At 42.6% G+C, this 13,626-nt stretch overlaps 1 protein-coding gene across 1 annotated transcript; it reads right to left on the minus strand.

Annotated features, from left to right (window-relative positions):
• Positions 1-9,736: 9,736 nt before the first annotated feature.
• Positions 9,737-12,633, minus strand: CDKN1C (cyclin dependent kinase inhibitor 1C). The gene is made up of 3 exons (XM_014058139.2): positions 11,752-12,633; positions 11,083-11,206; positions 9,737-10,510 (listed from the first exon to the last, which is right to left on the minus strand). Exons 1-2 carry the CDS (start codon positions 12,347-12,349, stop codon positions 11,088-11,090), a joined length of 717 nt encoding a protein of 238 aa, XP_013913614.2. The 5' UTR covers positions 12,350-12,633; the 3' UTR covers positions 9,737-10,510; positions 11,083-11,087.
• Positions 12,634-13,626: the final 993 nt, after the last annotated feature.

Genomic DNA, 13,626 nt, shown 5'->3' on the forward strand with positions numbered 1-13,626 from the left:
TCCAGAGATTTTTGCTCCTAATGCTGAATTGGACCTAACACCACTTTCAGCATGTCCACGTACAAACACACACACAGTAAATATTTTGAAAAATCATAACATCCTAATGAATTTTCATTAGGACAGACTCATTCATTTTTACCTCAGCAAAGAAAGGATCAAATAGATGGCCAGAACAGATCAGGATTATCTTTGTAAAAACATTACAATACAATACACACATATTTGTAAACCAGTTGTATATGTGTATATTTGTGTGTATTAGATGCTTGGTATTGATAACATTTTCATTTGGGCATTCAATTTTTTTCTTCTATTTCTTAATTTTGTTTAGGGTTTGGAGGTTGTTTATTGTCTTTATTATTTTCTTATTTCCTTCCTTTTTGTATCTTTGAACTGTATTTTTATAATCTTGCCATAAAAATATTAAGTCATAAGCAAATAAATAGATATTGTACTTTTCTTCAACCATTTCATTTGGGGGGGGGGGGGAATTCAGTGGAAGGCTGTCCTTCACATACCTAACCTTGGCTAATCTTGAAAAGCCAAGCAAAGTCAAACCTGGATGGCTCTGGATATGAGTAGAAGACTGCTCAGAAATCCTATATCTATGGATAAGTCTGGGCAGTCACAAAAACATTCCAGAAAAAGCTGCAGCCAGAATGGAGTTCAAAGAACACTTTATTTTCCCTCCCTAAAAGAAGCATTATGATGACATGCTTACTTGCTACCAAGCATCTTTTAACCAGCCTAAACAGGCAGCCAACAGGTACAACAGGTTATGGTCAGAAAAGTCAAATAGTGATTATGATGATGCAATCAAAGCTCCACTATTCTTACATACTGCAATGGAGAAAAAGGCAGGTTAAGAGTTCAGTTGCAATGTCAGGGATGCAACCTTTGACCATACCATGCAGATAACCTCTGCAGAAAAGGGCTGAGTAATACAGACTGAAATGATGTATCACTTTGCAACAATAATTTCTAGTTTCCAAACCACCACCAAACTCAAGAGGTAGACTAAAGCTACACACTGAGAAAGAAGAATGCCAACCAAAGAAATGTTTGCAAATCTGAAGAAAAGATTTGGCATAATCTAATAAGTGGAGTGACAGTAGAAGGTACAGTAAAACTAGCCTCTATCCAATTTCAGGTAGGCTAATTCCACCTCAACTGGGATTGAGGTCTAAATTCATAACAAGGCAATAATAAGAGGGAGGCACAACCAAATCAGATAGCTCTATTTGAGCCCAATGAAATATAATTTCTAGATCTTCAAACATTGGCAGGAGCATCCAAAATTCAAGGCCTGCTGCACTGTTGCTTGCTGAACTCTTTGTCTCTAGATAAACAGGATGCTTTGAAATCAGCTCAACCTCTAAATCACTTAACAACTGTCTGAGGGTGCCTTCTTGTACTTTAGGGAAGGATGTATGGCAGTGGCCAGGCGTGTGGATCGTTTGTTTTAGAAACTCCTATTATTAGCCCCGGGGAGGAGGCTGAACAGAGACAATGGACGTCCCAAAGACACCTGCTTGCATAAAAGCAAGTGAAAAGCCCCTAAACCCTGGAGGATCCAGCTGCCTCCCTCAATGTATTGTTGGCACTTAATAAGAAAGTGCGGTTGGGGAAGCCATCTCTAACCCCACCCCCGCATCGTCCCTTTGAGCGAATTAAGTCGCCTGCACTCCACCCCATTGGCAGCCACCCCGTTCAGTGGCCGTAGAATTTAGGGGAAACTAAGGCTCCGAGGGATATTTAGCAAACTAGATCACGAGATCGTTAAGATGAGAGGCAGTGGAGGAGGGAATGACAAAAAGGGGCTTAACTTTAAATCAAGATAGCGTATTGGATCCTTTTTAAAAATGTTCCCAGCTTCCAAGAGATTATGCAGGATCACTGATTAGGAGAAAAAATATCGGGCATTTTTATTTGCACGCCAAACTGAAGCCAAAGTGTTAGGGTTCTTCTGTGCCCTATTTTCAAGCTACCTCCCCCAGGTGATTGTCAAAATCCAGAAGTTCCCCTAATCTGTTCGTTGGCAGATACGCTTGGAAACCTCTTTTGTGTAACAAAAACCTGGGAGAAGGGTGAGCGATTCCTCTTCCCCTGGACGGCGGGAGTTTCGCAAACGCCTTTCCGAGCCCGGCAAGATGGAAGGCAAGATTTCACCAGCGAGGTGGTACGCATCTCTCCTTGCGGCTTTATACAGCTCAACAGATCCCGAGAAAACCGGGATCTTTCTCCTCGCCTCGTTCCTCTATCTGATCTGCTTAACATCCCTCCCCTGGATTTCAGTCCCGAACCACCTTGGAAGCAGAAAGAGCCCGAGCGCTTTCCCTTCCAAAGCCGACCTAGTGTTTCATTTCCCCTCGTACTCCACCCAGTTCACTTAAAGTTCTCGCAGTAGTTACAGCAAGTCTTTTATTCTCGACAGATGTACTGGAATCCGCACACGTTCCAGCGCTACTTCCTAGAAAAGGCGGGAAATCCCCAAAGGCGGCTCTTAACGCCTTTGATCGGAAGCAGGTTCCATTGTGTTTACTTCCGAGTAAGTAGGAAAGTTAAAAAAAAAAATAAGTCAGAAACGCTTTAACTCCAAAGTGCCAGGAATGGAGAGGAAAGCGCGCCAAGCTCAAACTCAAAATCGTGCTGCGAAGGGGCGGGGCCCAAAAGGTCACTAGGGTGCCACTTATGAATATTTTACAGCGACGTAAGAGGAGAGTTCGGGGAACGCGGAAGTTACCGTAAAATAGCAGTAAACACCCGCCCAATGAAACCCGGGATAGTTTTATTTGATGATTTTTGTAGTGTCCCGCGTGTATTTGGGGGAGTCAGATAAGCAGTCTTCTCTAAATGGCTTTAAATATCGTCATATTTGCTGAGCTTTCTGTTTGCTGGCTGATCCTTACTCTCCCACTGAATTAACCCAATTTTCTTTAAAAGGATAATGGGGGGACGGGCACGTAGACATCAATAACATGTATGTTTTACAGTAAATTCCTCGTTGCCGTCAGTAAAATTTACTCCGAGATAAAATGCAAGGGAGTGATCATGAAGTAATTCCCGTGGGACGCAATGGGATCTTCTCGAAAGACAGTTCATTCTAAGCAACATTATGACTCGCTGCTGCCTTAATCTACATTAAGTCTTTTAATACATTTGCTGGTAACCAATATTAATAAGGTTGGGTAGAACTGAAGCAGAGAATAGCTCTTCGTTTTATTATCATTGAAACCCTGCAGCCTTATTTTCTCATACAGAGCAGAAGAACTTAACGTTTATCGGTTCGCCTTTCAAGAGGCACTGTTGCTGGAGTTTAATGTCAGTACGGTATGTTAGTATAAACGCATGTAGCTGCTTCGCTGTAGGCTGTTTAATAATGCTCATTAATTGCTTAATAAAATACGCCACATAATAATACTTAGTACTTAATAAAAGTGATGTAGTGCTTTTTAAATTTCCACTGTGTCTGGCATATTTAAATTCCAAGCCAATACTTGGAAGGGAGAGGGAAAAGGACGATTCCGATCACAGATGCTTCTGAATACTCGAGCTTATTTAAATACTCATTCCTAAACTTTTCTGTACTCTGATCCCTAATAATTTATGAGCAATTCGGAGAAATCTAGGTTGGGCTACAAAAATCCGGCAAGTCCAGACCTTTGCAACTCTGATCTGCTAACCTCTTGTCTCAACAGAGCCCAGGACTTCAGACATTTTCAGAAGCAATTCTAGCCCATACATTTTCTTTACCTCACGGTTAAATCTGGTTAGCATCTCTCTGTTTCAGTAAAAATGTTAAATGTACACTTCAGTTTATGGGAAATTACTAAGAGTTAAAATGTGTTTTACTTTTATGACACTGCATTCTTAAGAGTACAGCATATAATTTTACACCTGTATTTGAACAGCAAGTGCCATTCATTGGAAGCATCAACTTTTTAAATAGCACACATATGAAAATAAAGTTCTACAGATTTTTATTTGGTAGTGTCCACAATAAGACAGTTTGTTTTGCTGATATTTCTTTCAGAAAGTATTTTAAAATTATTGCCTTAAATTTGTCTGCCGATTGACAGAGAATGGAAGCAGTTAGCTTTCTCCCATAATTGGGGCATACCAGGGGTTGTGACTTTAAATATATACCTTTCTCCCTGGCTCAGCTGATAACGGATCAGAGCCTGTGGCTTAATGGCTAAGACGTCTGCCTAATATGTAATATAGCCCAGGTTCGAATCCCAGTAAGGGTACGGCTAGCTGATGAGAGCTAAATAGCTTGAAATAGATCTATACTAGTCTCCCTTTATTTATTTATCAGCACAAATACAACACAAATGTAACAAAGGCAACAGTAAAAATATTGGCTTTCTGTCGGAATGGTCTCTTATGACGAGCCGATGGACAGAGAATGGAAGCAGTGAACTTCATCCCATATTTGGGCATACCAGGGGTTATATATATATTCATTCCAGTGTGTGTGTGTGTGTGTGTGCGCGCGCGTGCACATGCAGGATTGTAGTTCATTAGTATATGGATGGAAGACCATTATAAAATCTGAGGGCTGTCGACTAAACTGGAAAGTTGAAAAAATATGTTGATAGAAGACAGTAGCAAACCATTTCTATACAGATATCACTAAAATCAATACATATGTGCATCTAGTTACTAAGAATCACAAATTTGTTTTTATCACAAATTGTTGTACACAATGCAGGCTGATGAAATCCAGGCAACAAATAAAGTGTTATGAGCAAAATAATTTTGCATTTTCTGCCAAAGAACATATGTATGCATATGTATTTACTGGTGTATGTATATGTTTCTATGTATATATCTGAGAGATGTAGTGGCTCAGTGCCTAAGATACTGAGCTTGTCGATCAGAAAGGTCAGCAGTTCAGCAGTTCGAATCCCTAGCGCTGCATAATGGAGTGAGTTCCCGTTACTTGTCCCAGCTTCTGCCAACCTAGGAGTTCAAAACCATGTAAAAATGCAAGTAGAAAAAATAAGAACCACCTTTGTTGGGAAGATAACAGTGTTCTGTGTACTTTTGGCATTTAGTCATGCTGGTCACATGACCACAGAGACATCTTCAGACAGTGCTGGTTCTTCAGCTTTGAAACAGAGATGAGAACTGATACCTAGAGTCTGGAACGACTAGCACATATATTTGAGGGGAACCTTTACCTTTTTATCTGAGAGACAAGCTACTCATCCTTAAAATTTTGTATTCTTCTTTTCATCTGACAAAGTGGACTCTAGAATCTAGGTATGAGCATTTATATTATAAAATATCTTGTATATCTATAATTGCTTCATTTGACACATGGCTATTTTCCTGGCACTTTTCTCATGCATAATTAATAGCTTAATTTTATACATGTAGAATACAGTAATTGCATTCACACAATATGGCTAACCAACTGTGTTACTATTGTACTCTAGCAAATAACTGAGCAGACAAGCTTAAAGTTACCTCTGAATATTTGGCTTCTGTATTAGCCTCCTTTGCTCAGCTAACTTGCTGTCTTTTTAAAAAGCTGTTTTTTTTAAAAAAAAATCTGGGATAGCAGATATGGGTTACAGCCATCATCTTCTCCCATCCTGTTTCACCATCTTCTCCACCTACCTGTCTACCATTGCAGGGCAGTGAAAATAAAATGTAAAAGAAGTGTAGCTCGTGATAAGGCATACTAGGTTTTCTGCTCTATCTGATAGCTGAAAGAAAACATTAGGTTGATTTCTCTTGGATAAGGCAGGTGACTGAAGTTGGTTTAATTCAAACCAGTGGTGGGATTCAAATAATTTAAAACCGGTTCTCTGCCCTAATGACCAGCTGGGTAGGCGTGGCTCAGTGGTCATGTGACCATGTGGGTGTGGCCTCAACATCACTCACGTGGATGGGCTCTTCATCTTAGCTGTTACAATGTAATAAGGGTTAACTGGAGAGGCAGTTTCTGTAAGCAGAGCAATAAAGATTAAGCTAGAAACAACACCAGAATGTTTCCTTCCTGCCTTCCTTACAGGATTAGTCCTGCAAAGTGGGGAAAAAACAAAAGGAGGTTTCTTCCAACAACCGGTTCTCCTGAATAGGTGCGAACTGGCTGAATCCCACCACTGATTCAAACATACATGATTTGAGTTTTAAAAAAATTCCCCAATCTCAATTCTAATCTGATTGTTGAGTTCACATGACTAACCCTGTCCTTTACTCAGTTAAGCAAGAGAGGGATTACTCATTCATAAAATGACTGTCATTCACTGAAGTCAATTTTCAGAATTCATTGTGCCAAAACACATGAGTTTTCCTCCCTTTACCCCAAAGATCTAAACTTCTTAAATAAAGAACATAATCCTATGGGTACTGTCCATTTGTACAGCAGACAAATACATATTTGGGGTTATAAATGAAGAGCAATATGCAGCCCATTATAGCTCTATGGTCTGTGAGCTCCTATGATACATTCAAAGTGAAAACATATTTGTTAAATGAATATTAGACTGGATCCAGACTTAAAGGATTCCAGTGAATATAATTTAAGTATGATAATTACATTGATTTGGGTTAAGACTACAATACTGTTCATTCCCAAAATTCATTTATAGTTCAGTGTATCATGTGAATCTGAACCATGGGTCAGAAAAAATTGTGACTAAGTTAACCATAAGAAAGAATGTCATGTGAACAAATACATTAAGGTGAATCCAACAAATTGGAGGGAATAGGTTTTTTCATTAGTGAAATTTTTCCACTGGCTGAAAAGGAGAGCTACCATTCCCAATTTCTCCTTTTCCCTGCAATTCTACTTCTCATAAATCCAGTCTGAAGATGGCAGAACTCCACTCAGAAATGTTCCTACCAGTGAAATATGTGAGTTTATTTCCACCCATTTTGAGGTTCATCTGTTGTGCCCAGATAAAATGAGGATTGCATTATGGTAGAAACCCAGACATTGTGATTGATAAATCATAGTTTGTTTTAGTGTGTTTAGGAAATCCAGGCAGCTACATTGTGGTTTAGTAAATAATGGCTTGCCACAATGCATGAACCCATTATTTTTAGTAGTATTAGAAAACTGCAAGTAGGTAAATGTGGATCCTATATCATATTCTACAAGCAACTCAAGGTAATTGTGCAGTAAACTCTTTTTTTTTCAGACTCATATATTTGAGTATATTTGTGTTTAAAAGCCAGTGCATCTACTGCCATTGAAATGAATTCCATTTCCCCATGCAATTTCCCCATCCTTTCTTCCCATTGCATCTCCTTAATTAGATCTGGACAATTCCCTAATGTTTTGGATATTTGGAGGCTTTTGCAGGGTTACAACATCCAGTCTGCAAAAGTTTGGATAGCCACTAAATGACAAATGGCAAAATATTTTAAGAGTTTTGTACTTCTTCACAACCATCTGATGGCTGTCCAGATTTTTGCAGCCTAGATCTGGTGGTTCTAGGCACAGGCTGCAGGACGACAGTTTATTTTGGCAGTGGGGACTATTTTTCCAGCAGACAGATTCTGTTAAGTACCACACAAAGGCACGAACCATAAATATGCTTAGAAAAGTCCCCTCTCCTTCTTCCTTCTTTAAGGTGGGCCTTCTGTTGAAAGAGGTAGCATTTGTAGGCATACACAGCCATCTACCTTTTCAAGATGGGGAAGAGATAAAACAATGAATAGACTCTTTCAGCACAGGACCGTGGCTTTCATTTTATCTTTCAGCTGTTCCTCAAAGAAATGGGATAGCTACAGTCATGCTGTGCCTTTGGCAGCTGAACAAAATTAACCCCATGAAGAAGCTTTGTACCTCAAACTGCAAATACTCAGAGCCAGAAGTATTACTGAAATTAATTTAGTGCATATGGAACCAAGATACTACCAAGATATTGCCAATTTTTTAACAATTTTCTGCAGCTAGGTTCGTAATGGCCCTTCAATCTATAGCAATTACTAGATACAGAGAAAAACTTCCCTTGATACTGGTCTATATCTTATGTGAACAGGTGGGCAGAAATAATGCAATGGTCTCTGTGCTCTATTTTACCTAGTTTATATAATTTAACCCAGATTATGGATTAACCATAGACAGATATACCTGAACACAGAAGATACTCAACCCAATACTAATGGGATTTAATTTATTTGAAAATATTTATGTAAATCTTAAAAAGAGGCTATATCATCATAAGCATAGGTATACCCATACTTAACTAGGAAGCAATTTAACTCAAGTATACTTGCATTTTTTATAACTGATCAGAAATATTGCAGTACCTGAAAGCAAACTGTTTTTATGGATCATTTTACTTTTTGTTAATTGCATAAAGCAAGTGTGGGAGAATATTACTCGCATGGCTCTTGATAAGCAAAATATGGTGGTAAAAAGATTTAACATAATTTCTAATATTAACCGCCGAAGGTTTTTCTAATACTAATGTGTTTAGTTATTGCAGAGTATGTCACATTGTAAGGTCTTCATTACTTAATGCAAAGTAGTCCTCACCTTCCAACCATGATTGGGACTTTGGTAAACAATGCAGTCTTTAAATGAGTTGTGCCCAATTTACCACCTTTTTGTTATGGTTAATCAGAGCCAAGGTGGCGCAGTGGTTAAAAGCAGCACTGCAGGCTACTGCTAGATCAGCAGGTCAGCGGTTCAAATCTCACCGGCTCAGGGTTGACTCAGCCTTCCATCCTTCCGAGGTGGGTAAAATGAGAACCCAGATTGTTGGGGGCAATATGCTGACTCTCTGTAAACCGCTTAGAGAGGCCTGAAAGGCCTATGAAGCGGTATATAAGTCTACTGCTATTGCTATTGCTATCAAATCTAGCTGCTCCCACTGGCTTTGCTTGTTGGAAGTTGTCCTGAGAAAGTTGCAAAAGACAGTCATGTGTTCCCAGGGTGCTATAATCATTGTAAATAGTCATGTGTCATCATTTTGATCATGTGGTCATTGCAGGAGATGCTGCAATGAGTCGTTGTAAGCGCAAGGACTGGTCAGAAGTCTTCAGCATTGTCATAACTTTGAACAGTCATTAAATAAATATTGAGGACTACTTGTAACTTTAGATTTCAAGTACAGATGTGATCTATAAAAGTATGTCCAAAAATGGCTTTCCCTCTGAGAAGGGTATGTTACATGGTGCAGTTGCATACCCAGATTTAAGTTATTCAATATTATGACTATATCTGGTGGTGTAAGTAATTTCCATGGAATCCGAGTATTACTGTTGAAACTTTCTACTAAGGGCTATGGTTACACATTTCTACCCCTATTCTCTAGAATTCCCTTGTCATCTTACCTTACTCCATGAAGGGGAAAATGTAATTAGATTTCTTAGAAATCTCTAGATATAGGTAATTGAAGACCACTACTTTTCAAGGGATATAGGCAGGGAAAGGCTTTAAGGAACAAGTGACTTACAGTTAGGCTTCATTTAGTGACTGTTTTGTTTTAGCAACAGTTATGTCACTGTGTAAAATTAACCTTATAACCAATCCCTGCACATTTACCACCTTCAATAGGTCTGAAAAGCAAAGAAAAGCTGAAGCACAATTTTATTTAGCAGCTGCTTCAAACAACAACCAAGTTACCTTTCCCAATTGTGGTCACTAACGGAAAGACTACCTATATGTGATTAGCTGCATTTAGAGAGGATTTTTAAAAAGAAAACAAGGGTGCATGTGCATTTTTACAATGTTCTGCTTAAAAGTGAAAGTAAAAGCAATAAATACTGTTAACAAGACACTTGATTCCTTTTTATTTTAACATTGTAGCATAGGTTTGGGATGGCAGTGGTACAGACCAGCTCAGGAACCATTATGAGATTTCTTTCAAGTATAACTAAATGTAATTTTGATTCATAGCTACATTTTGTGAATGCAAAATCCCACTATAAAAATAAATTTACATTTTTGTAAATAACAACAAAAGCAAATATATAGTGCCCTTTGGCTTAACCAAATGGGGGGGGGGGGACACAAAAGCTCACTACTGGGTGTCAACCAAAGTTATCCACCCTTTGACATAAATAGAAAATATAAGTTAGTATAACTCTTTAAGTTGTTTGCATTTTTTTTTACAAATTATACTTTTGTTTTTTTGTGGGGTTTTGTTTCTTTTTGCACTGAGAATTCAGCAGAGATTAAACATTTTATATAGGTGACTTTAAAGCTTTTACACTTCTGGCCAGTGTACTCACATTAGGCATAATACATTTTTAATATATTTATATATATATAAAAAACATAATACATTGCACAGTTGTAAATTAACACTGCTCCGTCAGGCGACTTGTAGTCAGCCACTTTTGCTACATGGAGATTCAAGCAGTTCCTTCGGGGCACGAGTTAGAAGAGGAGTGGGGAAAAAACAAACAGGCGACTCTTCTTCCTTACGCTGGTCTGGTCTCACTCGCCAGCCCCTTTGACACACGGAGAGGAAGGGCCTCTCAAGCTCTTGTGTTTCCAAGGAAACAATCACTTCGGTGTTATATAGTGCAAAATCTGAAAAGAGAAAAGATCACACCACTAGTCAAGTATGTGCAGAAAACTGTCCCAGATACTGCAGCTCAGGGGAACAGGCTAACACAAAAGCTGGGCCACTCCCCCCCCCCAATTCACAAATGAGTCACCACAACTGTGGGAGTCTTAAGGAGGAAAGAAACAGCCTTCTCCTTTTTGTACACTTTGTTCACCAAATGTCATCCCAGATCTACACTTCAGGAAGGAGGGAAAGCATCTAATGTATCTATAAGGCTTGCTTCTACTCCAGCGTTTTTTTAAAGGCAGGGTTAGATTTACCTTCTCTTTCTAGTCTGCAAGGGGTTCTCCCTCAGGTCCTCCATCTAATTTAACAGATGGGTCTAGGCTCACTAGCTCCGGTGCTAAAGGAGCTGTGTCCTTCACTGCTCGCTCTCATCGTCCTCCGATTGTTGTACTAATCCCGTTGAAATTTAAACCCTTCCCTTCCTCTCCTTTGGGGAAAAGGGCCCAAGAGGCCGACCTTGAGAATGGTCCAGGGCAGGGGCTAGTGGGAAGGAGAGGAGGAAACTCAAAGTGCCAGCCCGCGCTCTCACCTCGTTCATCGGAGCCTTTTCCGGGGTGTCTGCTCGTTAGGCACCGCTGTGACCGAAGTTGCCAACGGGCTGCTATGATCCCCGGCCGCTCTGTCTACGACTCTTTTCCGCTTCGCGAAGAAATCTTAAGAGGGTAAAGGGAAGAAAAATTAGTCGGGCTTGGATGGGGGAGGGGAGGAGGGGAGCATTGCAGCAGCCAAAACTTTTTCGTTTCAGAGACACACCCATTAGAACCAGGACCCGTCGGGGGGAAAAAACAACACAATCGCTTCGCGTACAAGGGACCCCGCCCTGCTGGGCTCTTCGCATGGCCGTCGACCAGCCCGAGCTCTGGGCTCCCCCTGTCCGCCAAAGCCGAGCGCTGCAGCTAGTAGGGTTTGTTTACGTCGCAAAGGAGGCAGCCGCGAAGGACTCGCCTGCAGAGCGCGATGTGCTGCGTAAGCATTTTCCAGCCCAGCCCAGCCCCAGGGACCTGTGCGGAATCTTAAACAGAGCCAGCGCCTCGGGGCGACGTCTAGGCACTCTCCAGAGCACGCATAATGGGGGAGGAAGGGGACGACGACGACGGACCACGGGGGAGATTAGCTTCCCGTAACGGGGGAGGTTGGGAGCCTCGGGGCAAATATTTTAATGCGGGCGGGTAAGACTGATGCAACATCTCTGCCTTACCTGTGATGTGAGCCACGCCGGTTGACGATGCTCTTTTAAGAGCCGCAGCGACACACGGGATAGGCTTGATTATAATCCCTGAGTAGCTGTGGCGCTGGTCGGCCTTGTCCTCCTGGCTGAGGCGCTCCTCGCCTGCCGACGTCGTGCCTTCCAAGGCGGCCGTGTTGTCGTGCGGGCTAAGTGGGGAGGGGGTCGAAGAAAGCCCCAGCTCCTGGTGAGGGTCTCGGGGATCAGGCTCAAGGGACGCCTCCTCGCCTCCAGGCGGAGCCGTCGATCTGACCATCAGCGCCGGGAAGCGGCACCTCCCAACCTGTAGGGTTTCCCTGTAGAAAGCGGGCACGGATTCTCCGTCCACCTCTTCCCACTGCAGCCTGCCCGAATCGGCCAGCGGCGTCTCGGTTTGGAAATCGTAGCCCCAGCGCCTCTGGCCCTCCTCGCAGATCTCCCGCAACTTGCTCTTCAGCTCCCGGTTGAGCTCGTCGTGATCCACGGGACCAAACAGGTTCCTGCACACCCCGGTGCGAGCGTGCAAGGGGAATGTCCGGCGAGCCGCTAGGCGCTCCAGAGCCGAGGCACTAGAGAGGTGCACGTTGGACATAGTGGCGGCAGCGGCGATAAGGGAGCGGGCAGGTTCCTTCGCCCGAAGGTGGAGATGGCGAAGAAGAGTAGCCGAGCGGCTCCGAGCCTCTTTACAAATCCAAATCAGAGTCGAAGTGGAGGACAAGGATTTCGCCGCCCTTTAAGCCCAAAAGAACCACCCGTTGCGCCCCAAACTCACTCTCACCCGCCGTACCTCACTCCGCTTCTACCAGCCTGCCCGGGGCTGCTTGGCTTTTTAAAGCTCTCACCGAGTGAGTTCGAGCAAAACATCGATTAGCATAATACTATTTCTTTGCAATAACACTCTTGCCATTGGTAGAGCCTCCATTCTACCCAGGGCGTCGTCCCGCCTAGCCCCATTCTCTATTGGACGAAAAGCCCAGGGTGGCCAGGCGCCAAAACTCCCTCTGTTTTCGCCATTGGGTAGCGCGACTTGTCCGTCACGGCTGTGTTTGGAGGTGGGGAATGGGAAGGCGGTGGCGGGGATCGAATGTTTTAAACAGCGCCTTCAGTAACATGACACCCAACCCGTGTGCAGCTCTCGGCTCTCTTTGTTTGCAGTCGCCAACGGCTCTTCGTTGAGACCGTGCTTCGTTGTTGTCATTACCGTCGTTTTGTTTTTTTTACAAAAAGCAATACACACACGCACCCACACAAAACTGAGGAAGTAGCGTAACTTTTGTCTTGTTAGCCCGGGGAGACAGAGATACGTGAAAGGCCTGTTCTTTTTGTTTTAACCCAAACGGGTAGCCGAGAGAGGAATGAACGGCTTTGGAAAACAAACCTAGTTGACCATAAACACGTCGGGATGGGGCGAAACGGATTAATCGGGGAAGGTCTCAACAATTTGGAAACGAGGGAATAAGGTTCTCCGTAGAGCGTGGATTGCGGCGCGCTTTCTTGTTTCTCGGGGGGCTTCCGAGCCCATAGTAGAAGCGCGGCTCGAATTTCCCCCGCAGAGGCAGAATCGCTGCAAGGTTGCGGGGAGAATGGATAAGCCCGGGCGAAGAAGCGTCCTGGGGGCGTTTTAATGTAGGCTTTCTGGCTTTTACCACGGGGCTGCGTAAAAACAACGTCTTCGTGTAATGATTCCTGTCAAGAAAGCGAGGAGCGTTTCTTTGTTCGCTCGCTCCCCCCCCCCCCTTTGAATGGGGAGATACCGAAGCTTTGCAGTGATCAGGAGATCTCATTTGTTGGTACTTTTGAGCAGTCTTTTCTTCGACGAACAGCGCGCAGTATTCGTCCTATTGGTCTTCGCGGAGGCAGCCGTTTTTT

This window comes from Thamnophis sirtalis, unplaced genomic scaffold (assembly GCF_051295495.1).
Source record: "Thamnophis sirtalis isolate CommonGarterSnake01/CBP01778 unplaced genomic scaffold, rThaSir2_p1.2 scaffold_1, whole genome shotgun sequence".
NCBI lineage: Eukaryota > Metazoa > Chordata > Lepidosauria > Squamata > Natricidae > Thamnophis > Thamnophis sirtalis.

What these genes read in the sequence shown, in the direction of transcription:
- CDKN1C (XM_014058139.2), bottom strand. Translation starts at nt 12,349, where the DNA reads ATGTCCAACGTGCACCTCTCTAGTGCCTCGGCTCTGGAGCGCCTAGCG. An exon ending in CGGCGTGGCTCACATCACAG is followed by an intron (nt 11,207 to 11,751) that starts GTAAGGCAGAGA and finishes TACCCTCTTAAG; the next exon opens with ATTTCTTCGCGAAGCGGAAA.